The sequence below is a fragment of the Haemorhous mexicanus genome, chromosome 6, assembly GCF_027477595.1.
Source record: "Haemorhous mexicanus isolate bHaeMex1 chromosome 6, bHaeMex1.pri, whole genome shotgun sequence".
Classification (NCBI taxonomy): domain Eukaryota; kingdom Metazoa; phylum Chordata; class Aves; order Passeriformes; family Fringillidae; genus Haemorhous; species Haemorhous mexicanus.
This window is the reverse complement of record NC_082346.1, coordinates 19,348,381-19,367,113: the sequence shown is the minus strand read 5'-3', so window position 1 is coordinate 19,367,113 and position 18,733 is coordinate 19,348,381. Positions and strand designations below refer to the sequence as shown.

At 52.9% G+C, this 18,733-nt stretch overlaps 1 protein-coding gene across 1 annotated transcript in view; it reads left to right on the top strand.

Moving 5' to 3' along the window:
• The window catches only part of LOC132328389 (mucin-5AC-like), a gene marked incomplete at its 3' end in the record, with an annotated part of 36,686 nt that extends 17,954 nt beyond the window's left edge, over window positions 1-18,732 (top strand). The window contains exons 24-31 of the mRNA XM_059848208.1: window positions 78-257; window positions 749-988; window positions 1,576-1,732; window positions 2,350-2,478; window positions 2,811-2,952; window positions 4,192-4,235; window positions 4,330-4,536; window positions 5,399-18,732. Coding sequence (XP_059704191.1) covers window positions 78-257; window positions 749-988; window positions 1,576-1,732; window positions 2,350-2,478; window positions 2,811-2,952; window positions 4,192-4,235; window positions 4,330-4,536; window positions 5,399-18,732 — 14,433 coding nt within the window. The remainder of the gene's footprint in view (window positions 1-77; window positions 258-748; window positions 989-1,575; window positions 1,733-2,349; window positions 2,479-2,810; window positions 2,953-4,191; window positions 4,236-4,329; window positions 4,537-5,398) is intronic.
• Between the last annotated feature and the right edge of the window lies 1 nt (window position 18,733).

The following is an 18,733-nucleotide window of genomic DNA, read 5'->3' as shown; positions in this document are numbered from 1 at the left end:
AAGTTACTGTCAATATATACAACTACAAAATAGTGACTTTTTAAATTGGCCTCTAACTTTTTCTTCTCCTGTCCTAGAACTATGAGTTGGTACTCAGTGATGGACGCTCTGATGTCATCCAGAGGACACCTGGAGGAAAAATGCCATTCCAAATCCGTTCCATGGGCATCTACCTGGTGGTGGATACTACTGTTGGTCTGATACTCATGTGGGACAAGAAAACCAGTATATTCATCAAACTCAGTCCCAGCTTTCAGGTATACTTTAAAAGTGAAAACATGAATAAAATGAATTCTGTAACATGGTCATATTATCTCTCAAAGAAAGAGACTGGAAATTTAGGCTGTAAACCAGAAGAGCAGAAATCACATATTATCCTGGTTGTGTTGACTTAAATTGTGTACTATGCATTGTCCTTAAATTACATTATTCAGCAATGGCATAACAGCTTTATCAGTAGCTTTCTTCATGAAAAACCCTCACTGAAGAGGCATATTTAGGAACAGCTAAAACTAAATAGCTCAGTACTTAGGACAAGACCCATCAGTCTAGTCCTTTCTAACAACTAGCTAGAGACATCTCTTCCTGAAAAATGTTTTATGAAAATGTCCCACACTGTTACTAAATAGGCATTAATAATCTTACGTAAGATGGTTACATAAGAGTTGTCCTGAGATCTGTTACTCACAGATACTAAGGTATTGTACCTTACTGAGCTTTGTCATTTTGCTTGTTTATCCTGATGCAGGGCCATGTCTGTGGACTTTGTGGAAACTATGATGGGAATGGAAATAATGACTTCACTACTCGCAGTCAGTCTGTGGTTGGAAATGTGATGGAGTTTGCCAATAGCTGGAAAGTATCTTCTAGTTGTCCAAATGCCAATCGTACGCAGGATCCCTGCACTGCAAACCCATACAGGAAAGCCTGGGCACAGAAGCAATGCAGCATCATCACTAGTGAAGTGTTTGCAAAGTGTCACTCACAGGTATGACAAAAAATTTAGTCCTAAATTCTTGACAAAATGATTACATCCATTTTTATGTGGAATAGATTAAAAAATACTCTAAAATACATTTTGTCATGCTTGACAAAGTGAAGTTAGACCAAGTTTCTGCATAGTGAGACTGCACAGAAATATTTTCACTTTCATTTTCTCACCTTTTGTCTTGAGAAGTACACTAAAGAAATTGATTGATTGTTTTGGTTGGTTAGCTTGTTTGTTTTAATTGAAGGAGCAACCGTAGATAAATCTCAAGATATGTTTATTTGCTAACAGCATACTTTCCTACTAATACAAATATCAGCCACCTGATATGTATGACTCCCTGCTAGCTTATAGTAATTACCAGTATTATGCAAATGTCTTCAACACCAAACAGTTCTTAATATTGCAGCTTACTAGCAATAGCTATATGCTACATTTTCCTCTTGATTTTTCAAAGCATTCTCACTATTTTTTCCTTTCTTAGCTTTCTCTCAAACAGACTGATGAGTTTCAGATATCTTATTCAGCTATTTTAGGACAGTGCAAAGAGGGCAAGGGCATGAAAACTTCAATGTTTTCTCTATCAGGTTGAACCAAATGAATATTACCAAGCATGTGTGGATGATGCATGTGCCTGTGACACTGGAGGAGACTGTGAATGTTTCTGCACAGCAGTAGCTGCCTACGCTCAAGCATGTAATGAGCTAGACATCTGCATATCATGGAGAACCCCAGCCATTTGTCGTGAGTTTCAACCTACTACTTTTTTAAGGGGTTCAGAGGGAAAGAAAACAGAAGGGGGGGGGGAAAGAAGAAAGTAGAACAAGAAAGGAAGGATAAAATTGTATTTCTAAGAGGCACAGCTGTATGCTTAAAAAACAAACCAACAAAACCCAAAAAAAAAAACCCTAAAAAACCCCAACAAAGCAGATTGTCTTCTACTGATTTACCCAGCTATCTTAGTAAAATGAAACCACAGCCAATAATTTTACAAGCAGTGTGATTAGTGTCTAATTAACTTGACAGTCATGGTACACTACTGGTGAAATACGATATTTTACTACACTGCCACATGTCTACATTAGGTTCCTTGTAAATAAAAATTAGTGCATGCTAGCCAAGATCAGTGATTTAGTCAACTGATTTTTCATGTTTAATGTTAACTCTGTTCTATGATGAATATATTTATTGGTGTAAAAAGATTTTAGAAATGTAACAAATGAATTGCATTAGCAATGAGATGATATATTGTTCACCACCTATGAGATTATGCTGATCCCATTGGATTTTTACCTAGAAAAATGGAAACAGTATAGAGCTAAAACGTCACAGACATTTTTTTCTGGCATTTCTTCTTCTAGCGCTCTTCTGTGATTACTATAATCCACAAGGGGAATGTGAGTGGCACTACAAGCCATGTGGAGCACCTTGTATGAAGACCTGCGATAATCCAAGTGGGAGATGCCTCCATGAGATGAGGGGTTTGGAAGGTAAACATAATTATGCATATCTCATTCTACTTGAAAGGTTAAAATGCAATATGGTGAACAAAATTTGTATTACTTAGTGGATGACCTGTTTGCACTAGAAATTATAAGAGATTTTCTAATTAGTATTGTATTCCCTAATGGATTATGTACTTCTTTGGAATGAAGATGAGGACAAAATACTCCAAAGCACAATGTGAAAATAAAGGAATAGCAGTAAGAGGATGTGATATTCTACTTACCATGTGGCACATTTTGGGAAAAGCAGATATGAGTGTAGACTTATTTATACTTATGAAAAGCCTACTGTCAACTTGACTCTCTTTTTATTGCAGGTTGCTATCCACAATGTCCAAAGAATAAGCCCTATTTTGATGAGGAAACCATGACCTGTGTTTCTTATTGTGGTTGTTATGAAGATGGAAAAAATTACAAACCAGGAATGGAGATGCCTTCAAAGCAGAATTGTGAATCATGGTAGGATTAGAAAAAAAAAAATTAAAAATAGAGTTTTAAACTGTGAAACCTAATTCATCACACATTAAATTTGTTAATTACCAACAGGAACTAGAGAGGCTGATGAACTATGTCTAATTTTCTTCCCTTCCCAGGAAATTAAATTATAACATTAGTGAAACATCTTATTGAAGATTAATTTACTACTTATTTTGTATACCTGTTAAAGTCCTTTAAAGTTATTATCATTATTAAATGAAGTGAAAACAAGCTAAAATAACTTTAGTTAGGGAATAATCTGAGAATTTTTAAAAATATGTATCTAAACTCATAATGTGGAATTCATTAGAAGTGAGAAGCCAACTCATCTACATTGTTTTGAGCTTGTTTCTGTTATTGCACTGGTACTTGCATGGTTGCAACAGTCAGCACTTATTCTCATGCATTACTGGTGACAAGTGCTGATAAGCCTTCTGTAAGGCTTAAGTACAGAGTTAGCAAAACCAATTGTGAAGCAGTTGTCTTATGATGCCTTTAAAGTAGCTACACTTAAATATGGTAAGCATCTGAATAGCAAAAATCCCAAACCAAAGCCCATTAGAGCTAAACCAACGTCCTTGGCAGGTTTTGCACTTCACAGATGCCTTGGGCTATATCATCCAGACCATTAGCAGCACTAAACTTAATCCATTAAATACATGTCTAAATTTCAGTTTATTCAGTCTATAGATGTCGTTAGTCCCTGTAAATAAATACATCAAGATTCAGTTCTTCACAGATGAATTGCCCTTAAAACCAGAATTCTTCTTGCATATTTTGGAAGCCTAATGGTAATTCACTGTGTAGATTACCTCAACATCCATGGTAGTAATCCTTTGTATATATCCTATTAAATGCAAATGATACATGCACGGTGGTTTTTCTCCTCCAAAAAAACAGACCTATTGGGGAAATAAGAATATTTCAAATCATCCATCTCATGTCTTTGGTCCTGCTCCCAGAAGCACTGGTAGGGATGTTGCACATTCTATATGCAGGCTCAAAGAAGAGCTACCATTCTTGCTAGAGAACTTGTAGCCTAAATATAAATACCTAGCCTGAATTTGTATAGCAGAACTGACTATCTAACTCACACAAGATAGGGTCATTTTGCATTTAAACACAATGAATACCGAAGGATTGACAGAAGAAAAAATATAACAAAAATTTATGTCATGAACCAGTATGTCCACACTCATAATCTGTTTTTCTCTTTTTCAGCGAATGTACAATTCATGGCAAAAAATGCAGATATGATGAACATGGTATGTTGATGAAGTCATTTCAATATGAATAAGACACATTTAGGGTACTCTCTGTTTCAGGTAGCAAGGAATAACATCCTGTTTTAATCTACAGAATGTGTCTGCATTTATGAGGGGCAGAAATACAACTACGGAGACGTGGTCTACAACACTACAGATGGCACAGGATGGTGTATTGTCGCGACCTGCGGTCCCAATGGAACACTTCAAAGGTTCATGCATGAATGTCTAACCTCAACATCACCCACAACAGCAACGACATTTCACTTCAGCTCTACACCACCTACCACTACTTCCACAGGTATGTCCTTTGTAGCCACTAAGATCATATTCTCTTGTTGAGTGAGAAAAATATATTTTACAGTACTAAGTGGATTGCTCAGATATTGGCATTGAGATAATGAAATTTTGGTTTTTAGAATTCCTGTACAGCATTTGTCAGGTTGGGAAGCTCAAATTACTCTGGACATAAGTTGTTTTATGAAATCAGTATTCAGTAAAAAATACATAAGTTTTGAAATTACAGCAAATATCAGCATTGCTGGAAGTCAGTAGCTGTTTTCCATCTATTTCATAATGAGAGCTCTCCTGCAAAAGCTGTCCAACCAATAAATGGTTTCTTCAGATCAAAGCTAAAAGTGTAGGAATGTTTGAAATAGAGGAACAAAGACTGCTCCACACTGAGTGAGGATTTGGAAGAAAAAAGTAGCAATGGATCTTGATGCATACTATAAAAGTTACCCTTTCCACTGATTTCAATACATTCCAGAGAGTATAGTATATACTGAAAAAACATAGAACCAAAGCAAATACACTGAACCAGATGCAAAGCAAGTGAGATTTGGGTTTCTTCCAGAGAGTATAAATTAGACCTGAGCCTTATTTCAGCACCTCGTAATACATAATTAGTATTCTCTTGGGAACTGACAGTTCCAAGCATGTCACTACATTAAATTGCTGGGTGATGGATTTTCTGTTCTACAATATTCTAAAATAAACTGATGCACTACAGGAGCATAATGGAAGGCAAATGACATTATGAAAACTGTCAGCCCATTTAAAACAAAAAAAATTTACAAAATTTTACATTTAACAACAAAAAAAATAGTATCCACAGGAATTAATTCTTAATTTCATGGTTTCTTTCCTTTTCTCCTTCACAGTGTCACCAACTACATCAGTATGTGTTCATGAAGTCTGTAAGTGGTCTGAGTGGTATGACGGGAGTCTACAAATCCCTGGCTATGATGGGGGAGATTTTGAAACTTTTGATGATTTACGAGCAAAAGGTTATGAAGTTTGTAACGCCCCAAAGGCTGTTGAATGCAGAGCAGAAAAGTTCCCTGATATACCACTGAAAGACCTTGGCCAAAAAGTAGAATGCAGTACAACACAAGGGCTTATATGTTACAACAAGGATCAAATTTCAACAATGTGCAACAACTATGAAATCAGAATCCTCTGCTGTGTTTTTGTACCATGCTCTGCCACAACGCCTTTCAGCACATCAACCCCAGTAACAACTCCAATTCTGACAGAAGCATCTACTGAAACAACATATTCAGTTACGACTGAAAGTACAACATTAATACCTTCACCTACGGAAGAAACAACTAGAACAACAACACCTGCCACCACATCTCCTTCAACAACTCCTCTTTGCTTCAAAGAAAAATGTCACTGGTCAAGATGGTATGATGTCAGTTATCCAGGGTCAGGTTACGATGATGGAGATTTTGATACCATTGAGAACATTGAAAAAAACGGATACAAAGTCTGCAACAATAGAAAGAACGTGGAATGCAGAGCAGTACGGTTCCCAAACACACCATATCCTTTACTGGAGCAAAACATAACATGTAACACAGAAGAAGGGTTGATATGTTACAATAAAGATCAACTGCCACCAATATGCTATAATTATGAATTAAGATTTAAATGCTGCGTAAACATACCAGTGCCGTGTGAAACAACCTCGGAAATTCTGACTACAACAACACAACCAACTACTATTCTATCAAGTACAATTTCAACGCAAGAACCAACGACTCTAAGTTTACAAACAAAACACAGGACAACAACTGAATACACAGTAGAACCAAAAACAGATTATATACACACCAGAATAACGCCAAAACCAACGACGCAAACTCAAACACGAACTACAACCACCCCCTGTGAGCCCGAAGTGTGCACCTGGAGCGAGTGGTTCGACGTCGACTTCCCCTCCTCGGGGCCCAACCAGGGAGACTTCGAAACCTACCAGCACATCCGCGCCGCCGGCAAGCAGGTCTGCCGGCAGCCAAAGCAGATCGAGTGCCGGGCGGAGGACTACCCCGATGTAGCCATCCAACACGTGGGACAGGTCGTGCAGTGCGACGTCCACTTTGGACTGGTGTGCAAGAACAGGGACCAGACGGGCAAATTCAAGATGTGCCTCAACTACAAGATCCGCGTGCTCTGCTGCACCCCCAACTACAACTGCTCGCTCCCTCTCCCCGTGATAACAACCAGCCCCACCACCAGCACCAGCACCACGTCGATCCCGTCCTCCACAACAGTGACCACCTCCACCTCCACGCCCTACATCTCCACCACCACGAGTCCCACCTCCACAGAAATCAGCACTTCCACCAGCACCTCCATCCCCACGCCGATGACGTCTACGACGACTTCCTTCACCACCCCCTGTGAGCCCGAAGTGTGCACCTGGAGCGAGTGGTTCGACGTCGACTTCCCCTCCTCGGGGCCCAACCAGGGAGACTTCGAAACCTACCAGCACATCCGCGCCGCCGGCAAGCAGGTCTGCCGGCAGCCAAAGCAGATCGAGTGCCGGGCGGAGGACTACCCCGATGTAGCCATCCAACACGTGGGACAGGTCGTGCAGTGCGACGTCCACTTTGGACTGGTGTGCAAGAACGGGGACCAGACGGGCAAATTCAAGATGTGCCTCAACTACAAGATCCGCGTGCTCTGCTGCACCCCCAACTACAACTGCTCGCTCCCTCTCCCCGTGATAACAACCAGCCCCACCACCAGCACCAGCACCACGTCGATCCCGTCCTCCACAACAGTGACCACCTCCACCTCCACGCCCTACATCTCCACCACCACGAGTCCCACCTCCACAGAAATCAGCACTTCCACCAGCACCTCCATCCCCACGCCGATGACGTCTACGACGACTTCCTTCACCACCCCCTGTGAGCCCGAAGTGTGCACCTGGAGCGAGTGGTTCGACGTCGACTTCCCCTCCTCGGGGCCCAACCAGGGAGACTTCGAAACCTACCAGCACATCCGCGCCGCCGGCAAGCAGGTCTGCCGGCAGCCAAAGCAGATCGAGTGCCGGGCGGAGGACTACCCCGATGTAGCCATCCAACACGTGGGACAGGTCGTGCAGTGCGACGTCCACTTTGGACTGGTGTGCAAGAACGGGGACCAGACGGGCAAATTCAAGATGTGCCTCAACTACAAGATCCGCGTGCTCTGCTGCACCCCCAACTACAACTGCTCGCTCCCGCTCCCCGTGATAACAACCAGCCCCACCACCAGCACCAGCACCACGTCGATCCCGTCCTCCACAACAGTGACCACCTCCACCTCCACGCCCTACATCTCCACCACCACGAGTCCCACCTCCACAGAAATCAGCACTTCCACCAGCACCTCCATCCCCACGCCGATGACGTCTACGACGACTTCCTTCACCACCCCCTGTGAGCCCGAAGTGTGCACCTGGAGCGAGTGGTTCGACGTCGACTTCCCCTCCTCGGGGCCCAACCAGGGAGACTTCGAAACCTACCAGCACATCCGCGCCGCCGGCAAGCAGGTCTGCCGGCAGCCAAAGCAGATCGAGTGCCGGGCGGAGGACTACCCCGATGTAGCCATCCAACACGTGGGACAGGTCGTGCAGTGCGACGTCCACTTTGGACTGGTGTGCAAGAACGGGGACCAGACGGGCAAATTCAAGATGTGCCTCAACTACAAGATCCGCGTGCTCTGCTGCACCCCCAACTACAACTGCTCGCTCCCGCTCCCCGTGATAACAACCAGCCCCACCACCAGCACCAGCACCACGTCGATCCCGTCCTCCACAACAGTGACCACCTCCACCTCCACGCCCTACATCTCCACCACCACGAGTCCCACCTCCACAGAAATCAGCACTTCCACCAGCACCTCCATCCCCACGCCGATGACGTCTACGACGACTTCCTTCACCACCCCCTGTGAGCCCGAAGTGTGCACCTGGAGCGAGTGGTTCGACGTCGACTTCCCCTCCTCGGGGCCCAACCAGGGAGACTTCGAAACCTACCAGCACATCCGCGCCGCCGGCAAGCAGGTCTGCCGGCAGCCAAAGCAGATCGAGTGCCGGGCGGAGGACTACCCCGATGTAGCCATCCAACACGTGGGACAGGTCGTGCAGTGCGACGTCCACTTTGGACTGGTGTGCAAGAACGGGGACCAGACGGGCAAATTCAAGATGTGCCTCAACTACAAGATCCGCGTGCTCTGCTGCACCCCCAACTACAACTGCTCACTCCCGCTCCCCGTGATAACAACCAGCCCCACCACCAGCACCAGCACCACGTCGATCCCGTCCTCCACAACAGTGACCACCTCCACCTCCACGCCCTACATCTCCACCACCACGAGTCCCACCTCCACAGAAATCAGCACTTCCACCAGCACCTCCATCCCCACGCCGATGACGTCTACGACGACTTCCTTCACCACCCCCTGTGAGCCCGAAGTGTGCACCTGGAGCGAGTGGTTCGACGTCGACTTCCCCTCCTCGGGGCCCAACCAGGGAGACTTCGAAACCTACCAGCACATCCGCGCCGCCGGCAAGCAGGTCTGCCGGCAGCCAAAGCAGATCGAGTGCCGGGCGGAGGACTACCCCGATGTAGCCATCCAACACGTGGGACAGGTCGTGCAGTGCGACGTCCACTTTGGACTGGTGTGCAAGAACGGGGACCAGACGGGCAAATTCAAGATGTGCCTCAACTACAAGATCCGCGTGCTCTGCTGCACCCCCAACTACAACTGCTCACTCCCGCTCCCCGTGATAACAACCAGCCCCACCACCAGCACCAGCACCACGTCGATCCCATCCTCCACAACAGTGACCACCTCCACCTCCACGCCCTACATCTCCACCACCACGAGTCCCACCTCCACAGAAATCAGCACTTCCACCAGCACCACCATCCCCACGCCGATGACGTCTACGACGACTTCCTTCACCACCCCCTGTGAGCCCGAAGTGTGCACCTGGAGCGAGTGGTTCGACGTCGACTTCCCCTCCTCGGGGCCCAACCAGGGAGACTTCGAAACCTACCAGCACATCCGCGCCGCCGGCAAGCAGGTCTGCCGGCAGCCAAAGCAGATCGAGTGCCGGGCGGAGGACTACCCCGATGTAGCCATCCAACACGTGGGACAGGTCGTGCAGTGCGACGTCCACTTTGGACTGGTGTGCAAGAACGGGGACCAGACGGGCAAATTCAAGATGTGCCTCAACTACAAGATCCGCGTGCTCTGCTGCACCCCCAACTACAACTGCTCGCTCCCGCTCCCCGTGATAACAACCAGCCCCACCACCAGCACCAGCACCACGTCGATCCCGTCCTCCACAACAGTGACCACCTCCACCTCCATGCCCTACATCTCCACCACCACGAGTCCCACCTCCACAGAAATCAGCACTTCCACCAGCACCTCCATCCCCACGCCGATGACGTCTACGACGACTTCCTTCACCACCCCCTGTGAGCCCGAAGTGTGCACCTGGAGCGAGTGGTTCGACGTCGACTTCCCCTCCTCGGGGCCCAACCAGGGAGACTTCGAAACCTACCAGCACATCCGCGCCGCCGGCAAGCAGGTCTGCCGGCAGCCAAAGCAGATCGAGTGCCGGGCGGAGGACTACCCCGATGTAGCCATCCAACACGTGGGACAGGTCGTGCAGTGCGACGTCCACTTTGGACTGGTGTGCAAGAATGGGGACCAGACGGGCAAATTCAAGATGTGCCTCAACTACAAGATCCGCGTGCTCTGCTGCACCCCCAACTACAACTGCTCACTCCCGCTCCCCGTGATAACAACCAGCCCCACCACCAGCACCAGCACCACGTCGATCCCGTCCTCCACAACAGTGACCACCTCCACCTCCACGTCCTACATCTCCACCACCACGAGTCCCACCTCCACAGAAATCAGCACTTCCACCAGCACCTCCATCCCCACGCCGATGACGTCTACGACGACTTCCTTCACCACCCCCTGTGAGCCCGAAGTGTGCACCTGGAGCGAGTGGTTCGACGTCGACTTCCCCTCCTCGGGGCCCAACCAGGGAGACTTCGAAACCTACCAGCACATCCGCGCCGCCGGCAAGCAGGTCTGCCGGCAGCCAAAGCAGATCGAGTGCCGGGCGGAGGACTACCCCGATGTAGCCATCCAACACGTGGGACAGGTCGTGCAGTGCGACGTCCACTTTGGACTGGTGTGCAAGAACGGGGACCAGACGGGCAAATTCAAGATGTGCCTCAACTACAAGATCCGCGTGCTCTGCTGCACCCCCAACTACAACTGCTCACTCCCGCTCCCCGTGATAACAACCAGCCCCACCACCAGCACCAGCACCACGTCGATCCCGTCCTCCACAACAGTGACCACCTCCACCTCCACGCCCTACATCTCCACCACCACGAGTCCCACCTCCACAGAAATCAGCACTTCCACCAGCACCTCCATCCCCACGCCGATGACATCTACGACGACTTCCTTCACCACCCCCTGTGAGCCCGAAGTGTGCACCTGGAGCGAGTGGTTCGACGTCGACTTCCCCTCCTCGGGGCCCAACCAGGGAGACTTCGAAACCTACCAGCACATCCGCGCCGCCGGCAAGCAGGTCTGCCGGCAGCCAAAGCAGATCGAGTGCCGGGCGGAGGACTACCCCGATGTAGCCATCCAACACGTGGGACAGGTCGTGCAGTGCGACGTCCACTTTGGACTGGTGTGCAAGAACGGGGACCAGACGGGCAAATTCAAGATGTGCCTCAACTACAAGATCCGCGTGCTCTGCTGCACCCCCAACTACAACTGCTCACTCCCGCTCCCCGTGATAACAACCAGCCCCACCACCAGCACCAGCACCACGTCGATCCCGTCCTCCACAACAGTGACCACCTCCACCTCCACGCCCTACATCTCCACCACCACGAGTCCCACCTCCACAGAAATCAGCACTTCCACCAGCACCTCCATCCCCACGCCGATGACGTCTACGACGACTTCCTTCACCACCCCCTGTGAGCCCGAAGTGTGCACCTGGAGCGAGTGGTTCGACGTCGACTTCCCCTCCTCGGGGCCCAACCAGGGAGACTTCGAAACCTACCAGCACATCCGCGCCGCCGGCAAGCAGGTCTGCCGGCAGCCAAAGCAGATCGAGTGCCGGGCGGAGGACTACCCCGATGTAGCCATCCAACACGTGGGACAGGTCGTGCAGTGCGACGTCCACTTTGGACTGGTGTGCAAGAACGGGGACCAGACGGGCAAATTCAAGATGTGCCTCAACTACAAGATCCGCGTGCTCTGCTGCACCCCCAACTACAACTGCTCACTCCCTCTCCCCGTGATAACAACCAGCCCCACCACCAGCACCAGCACCACGTCGATCCCGTCCTCCACAACAGTGACCACCTCCACCTCCACGCCCTACATCTCCACCACCACGAGTCCCACCTCCACAGAAATCAGCACTTCCACCAGCACCTCCATCCCCACGCCGATGACGTCTACGACGACTTCCTTCACCACCCCCTGTGAGCCCGAAGTGTGCACCTGGAGCGAGTGGTTTGACGTCGACTTCCCCTCCTCGGGGCCCAACCAGGGAGACTTCGAAACCTACCAGCACATCCGCGCCGCCGGCAAGCAGGTCTGCCGGCAGCCAAAGCAGATCGAGTGCCGGGCGGAGGACTACCCCGATGTAGCCATCCAACACGTGGGACAGGTCGTGCAGTGCGACGTCCACTTTGGACTGGTGTGCAAGAACGGGGACCAGACGGGCAAATTCAAGATGTGCCTCAACTACAAGATCCGCGTGCTCTGCTGCACCCCCAACTACAACTGCTCGCTCCCTCTCCCCGTGATAACAACCAGCCCCACCACCAGCACCAGCACCACGTCGATCCCGTCCTCCACAACAGTGACCACCTCCACCTCCACGCCCTACATCTCCACCACCACGAGTCCCACCTCCACAGAAATCAGCACTTCCACCAGCACCTCCATCCCCACGCCGATGACGTCTACGACGACTTCCTTCACCACCCCCTGTGAGCCCGAAGTGTGCACCTGGAGCGAGTGGTTCGACGTCGACTTCCCCTCCTCGGGGCCCAACCAGGGAGACTTCGAAACCTACCAGCACATCCGCGCCGCCGGCAAGCAGGTCTGCCGGCAGCCAAAGCAGATCGAGTGCCGGGCGGAGGACTACCCCGATGTAGCCATCCAACACGTGGGACAGGTCGTGCAGTGCGACGTCCACTTTGGACTGGTGTGCAAGAACGGGGACCAGACGGGCAAATTCAAGATGTGCCTCAACTACAAGATCCGCGTGCTCTGCTGCACCCCCAACTACAACTGCTCACTCCCGCTCCCCGTGATAACAACCAGCCCCACCACCAGCACCAGCACCACGTCGATCCCGTCCTCCACAACAGTGACCACCTCCACCTCCACGCCCTACATCTCCACCACCACGAGTCCCACCTCCACAGAAATCAGCACTTCCACCAGCACCTCCATCCCCACGCCGATGACGTCTACGACGACTTCCTTCACCACCCCCTGTGAGCCCGAAGTGTGCACCTGGAGCGAGTGGTTCGACGTCGACTTCCCCTCCTCGGGGCCCAACCAGGGAGACTTCGAAACCTACCAGCACATCCGCGCCGCCGGCAAGCAGGTCTGCCGGCAGCCAAAGCAGATCGAGTGCCGGGCGGAGGACTACCCCGATGTAGCCATCCAACACGTGGGACAGGTCGTGCAGTGCGACGTCCACTTTGGACTGGTGTGCAAGAACGGGGACCAGACGGGCAAATTCAAGATGTGCCTCAACTACAAGATCCGCGTGCTCTGCTGCACCCCCAACTACAACTGCTCACTCCCGCTCCCTGTGATAACAACCAGCCCCACCACCAGCACCAGCACCACGTCGATCCCGTCCTCCACAACAGTGACCACCTCCACCTCCACGCCCTACATCTCCACCACCACGAGTCCCACCTCCACAGAAATCAGCACTTCCACCAGCACCTCCATCCCCACGCCGATGACGTCTACGACGACTTCCTTCACCACCCCCTGTGAGCCCGAAGTGTGCACCTGGAGCGAGTGGTTCGACGTCGACTTCCCCTCCTCGGGGCCCAACCAGGGAGACTTCGAAACCTACCAGCACATCCGCGCCGCCGGCAAGCAGGTCTGCCGGCAGCCAAAGCAGATCGAGTGCCGGGCGGAGGACTACCCCGATGTAGCCATCCAACACGTGGGACAGGTCGTGCAGTGCGACGTCCACTTTGGACTGGTGTGCAAGAATGGGGACCAGACGGGCAAATTCAAGATGTGCCTCAACTACAAGATCCGCGTGCTCTGCTGCACCCCCAACTACAACTGCTCACTCCCGCTCCCCGTGATAACAACCAGCCCCACCACCAGCACCAGCACCACGTCGATCCCGTCCTCCACAACAGTGACCACCTCCACCTCCACGCCCTACATCTCCACCACCACGAGTCCCACCTCCACAGAAATCAGCACTTCCACCAGCACCTCCATCCCCACGCCGATGACGTCTACGACGACTTCCTTCACCACCCCCTGTGAGCCCGAAGTGTGCACCTGGAGCGAGTGGTTCGACGTCGACTTCCCCTCCTCGGGGCCCAACCAGGGAGACTTCGAAACCTACCAGCACATCCGCGCCGCCGGCAAGCAGGTCTGCCGGCAGCCAAAGCAGATCGAGTGCCGGGCGGAGGACTACCCCGATGTAGCCATCCAACACGTGGGACAGGTCGTGCAGTGCGACGTCCACTTTGGACTGGTGTGCAAGAACGGGGACCAGACGGGCAAATTCAAGATGTGCCTCAACTACAAGATCCGCGTGCTCTGCTGCACCCCCAACTACAACTGCTCGCTCCCTCTCCCCGTGATAACAACCAGCCCCACCACCAGCACCAGCACCACGTCGATCCCGTCCTCCACAACAGTGACCACCTCCACCTCCACGCCCTACATCTCCACCACCACGAGTCCCACCTCCACAGAAATCAGCACTTCCACCAGCACCTCCATCCCCACGCCGATGACGTCTACGACGACTTCCTTCACCACCCCCTGTGAGCCCGAAGTGTGCACCTGGAGCGAGTGGTTCGACGTCGACTTCCCCTCCTCGGGGCCCAACCAGGGAGACTTCGAAACCTACCAGCACATCCGCGCCGCCGGCAAGCAGGTCTGCCGGCAGCCAAAGCAGATCGAGTGCCGGGCGGAGGACTACCCCGATGTAGCCATCCAACACGTGGGACAGGTCGTGCAGTGCGACGTCCACTTTGGACTGGTGTGCAAGAACGGGGACCAGACGGGCAAATTCAAGATGTGCCTCAACTACAAGATCCGCGTGCTCTGCTGCACCCCCAACTACAACTGCTCACTCCCGCTCCCCGTGATAACAACCAGCCCCACCACCAGCACCAGCACCACGTCGATCCCGTCCTCCACAACAGTGACCACCTCCACCTCCACGCCCTACATCTCCACCACCACGAGTCCCACCTCCACAGAAATCAGCACTTCCACCAGCACCACCATCCCCACGCCGATGACGTCTACGACAACTTCCTTCACCACCCCCTGTGAGCCCGAAGTGTGCACCTGGAGCGAGTGGTTCGACGTCGACTTCCCCTCCTCGGGGCCCAACCAGGGAGACTTCGAAACCTACCAGCACATCCGCGCCGCCGGCAAGCAGGTCTGCCGGCAGCCAAAGCAGATCGAGTGCCGGGCGGAGGACTACCCCGATGTAGCCATCCAACACGTGGGACAGGTCGTGCAGTGCGACGTCCACTTTGGACTGGTGTGCAAGAACGGGGACCAGACGGGCAAATTCAAGATGTGCCTCAACTACAAGATCCGCGTGCTCTGCTGCACCCCCAACTACAACTGCTCGCTCCCGCTCCCCGTGATAACAACCAGCCCCACCACCAGCACCAGCACCACGTCGATCCCGTCCTCCACAACAGTGACCACCTCCACCTCCACGCCCTACATCTCCACCACCACGAGTCCCACCTCCACAGAAATCAGCACTTCCACCAGCACCTCCATCCCCACGCCGATGACGTCTACGACGACTTCCTTCACCACCCCCTGTGAGCCCGAAGTGTGCACCTGGAGCGAGTGGTTCGACGTCGACTTCCCCTCCTCGGGGCCCAACCAGGGAGACTTCGAAACCTACCAGCACATCCGCGCCGCCGGCAAGCAGGTCTGCCGGCAGCCAAAGCAGATCGAGTGCCGGGCGGAGGACTACCCCGATGTAGCCATCCAACACGTGGGACAGGTCGTGCAGTGCGACGTCCACTTTGGACTGGTGTGCAAGAACGGGGACCAGACGGGCAAATTCAAGATGTGCCTCAACTACAAGATCCGCGTGCTCTGCTGCACCCCCAACTACAACTGCTCGCTCCCGCTCCCCGTGATAACAACCAGCCCCACCACCAGCACCAGCACCACGTCGATCCCGTCCTCCACAACAGTGACCACCTCCACCTCCACGCCCTACATCTCCACCACCACGAGTCCCACCTCCACAGAAATCAGCACTTCCACCAGCACCTCCATCCCCACACCGATGACGTCTACGACGACTTCCTTCACCACCCCCTGTGAGCCCGAAGTGTGCACCTGGAGCGAGTGGTTCGACGTCGACTTCCCCTCCTCGGGGCCCAACCAGGGAGACTTCGAAACCTACCAGCACATCCGCGCCGCCGGCAAGCAGGTCTGCCGGCAGCCAAAGCAGATCGAGTGCCGGGCGGAGGACTACCCCGATGTAGCCATCCAACACGTGGGACAGGTCGTGCAGTGCGACGTCCACTTTGGACTGGTGTGCAAGAACGGGGACCAGACGGGCAAATTCAAGATGTGCCTCAACTACAAGATCCGCGTGCTCTGCTGCACCCCCAACTACAACTGCTCACTCCCGCTCCCCGTGATAACAACCAGCCCCACCACCAGCACCAGCACCACGTCGATCCCGTCCTCCACAACAGTGACCACCTCCACCTCCACGCCCTACATCTCCACCACCACGAGTCCCACCTCCACAGAAATCAGCACTTCCACCAGCACCTCCATCCCCACGCCGATGACGTCTACGACGACTTCCTTCACCACCCCCTGTGAGCCCGAAGTGTGCACCTGGAGCGAGTGGTTCGACGTCGACTTCCCCTCCTCGGGGCCCAACCAGGGAGACTTCGAAACCTACCAGCACATCCGCGCCGCCGGCAAGCAGGTCTGCCGGCAGCCAAAGCAGATCGAGTGCCGGGCGGAGGACTACCCCGATGTAGCCATCCAACACGTGGGACAGGTCGTGCAGTGCGACGTCCACTTTGGACTGGTGTGCAAGAACGGGGACCAGACGGGCAAATTCAAGATGTGCCTCAACTACAAGATCCGCGTGCTCTGCTGCACCCCCAACTACAACTGCTCACTCCCGCTCCCCGTGATAACAACCAGCCCCACCACCAGCACCAGCACCACGTCGATCCCATCCTCCACAACAGTGACCACCTCCACCTCCACGCCCTACATCTCCACCACCACGAGTCCCACCTCCACAGAAATCAGCACTTCCACCAGCACCACCATCCCCACGCCGATGACGTCTACGACGACTTCCTTCACCACCCCCTGTGAGCCCGAAGTGTGCACCTGGAGCGAGTGGTTCGACGTCGACTTCCCCTCCTCGGGGCCCAACCAGGGAGACTTCGAAACCTACCAGCACATCCGCGCCGCCGGCAAGCAGGTCTGCCGGCAGCCAAAGCAGATCGAGTGCCGGGCGGAGGACTACCCCGATGTAGCCATCCAACACGTGGGACAGGTCGTGCAGTGCGACGTCCACTTTGGACTGGTGTGCAAGAACGGGGACCAGACGGGCAAATTCAAGATGTGCCTCAACTACAAGATCCGCGTGCTCTGCTGCACCCCCAACTACAACTGCTCGCTCCCGCTCCCCGTGATAACAACCAGCCCCACCACCAGCACCAGCACCACGTCGATCCCGTCCTCCACAACAGTGACCACCTCCACCTCCATGCCCTACATCTCCACCACCACGAGTCCCACCTCCACAGAAATCAGCACTTCCACCAGCACCTCCATCCCCACGCCGATGACGTCTACGACGACTTCCTTCACCACCCCCTGTGAGCCCGAAGTGTGCACCTGGAGCGAGTGGTTCGACGTCGACTTCCCCTCCTCGGGGCCCAACCAGGGAGACTTCGAAACCTACCAGCACATCCGCGCCGCCGGCAAGCAGGTCTGCCGGCAGCCAAAGCAGATCGAGTGCCGGGCGGAGGACTACCCCGATGTAGCCATCCAACACGTGGGACAGGTCGTGCAGTGCGACGTCCACTTTGGACTGGTGTGCAAGAATGGGGACCAGACGGGCAAATTCAAGATGTGCCTCAACTACAAGATCCGCGTGCTCTGCTGCACCCCCAACTACAACTGCTCACTCCCGCTCCCCGTGATAACAACCAGCCCCACCACCAGCACCAGCACCACGTCGATCCCGTCCTCCACAACAGTGACCACCTCCACCTCCACGTCCTACATCTCCACCACCACGAGTCCCACCTCCACAGAAATCAGCACTTCCACCAGCACCTCCATCCCCACGCCGATGACGTCTACGACGACTTCCTTCACCACCCCCTGTGAGCCCGAAGTGTGCACCTGGAGCGAGTGGTTCGACGTCGACTTCCCCTCCTCGGGGCCCAACCAGGGAGACTTCGAAACCTACCAGCACATCCGCGCCGCCGGCAAGCAGGTCTGCCGGCAGCCAAAGCAGATCGAGTGCCGGGCGGAGGACTACCCCGATGTAGCCATCCAACACGTGGGACAGGTCGTGCAGTGCGACGTCCACTTTGGACTGGTGTGCAAGAACGGGGACCAGACGGGCAAATTCAAGATGTGCCTCAACTACAAGATCCGCGTGCTCTGCTGCACCCCCAACTACAACTGCTCACTCCCGCTCCCCGTGATAACAACCAGCCCCACCACCAGCACCAGCACCACGTCGATCCCGTCCTCCACAACAGTGACCACCTCCACCTCCACGCCCTACATCTCCACCACCACGAGTCCCACCTCCACAGAAATCAGCACTTCCACCAGCACCTCCATCCCCACGCCGATGACATCTACGACGACTTCCTTCACCACCCCCTGTGAGCCCG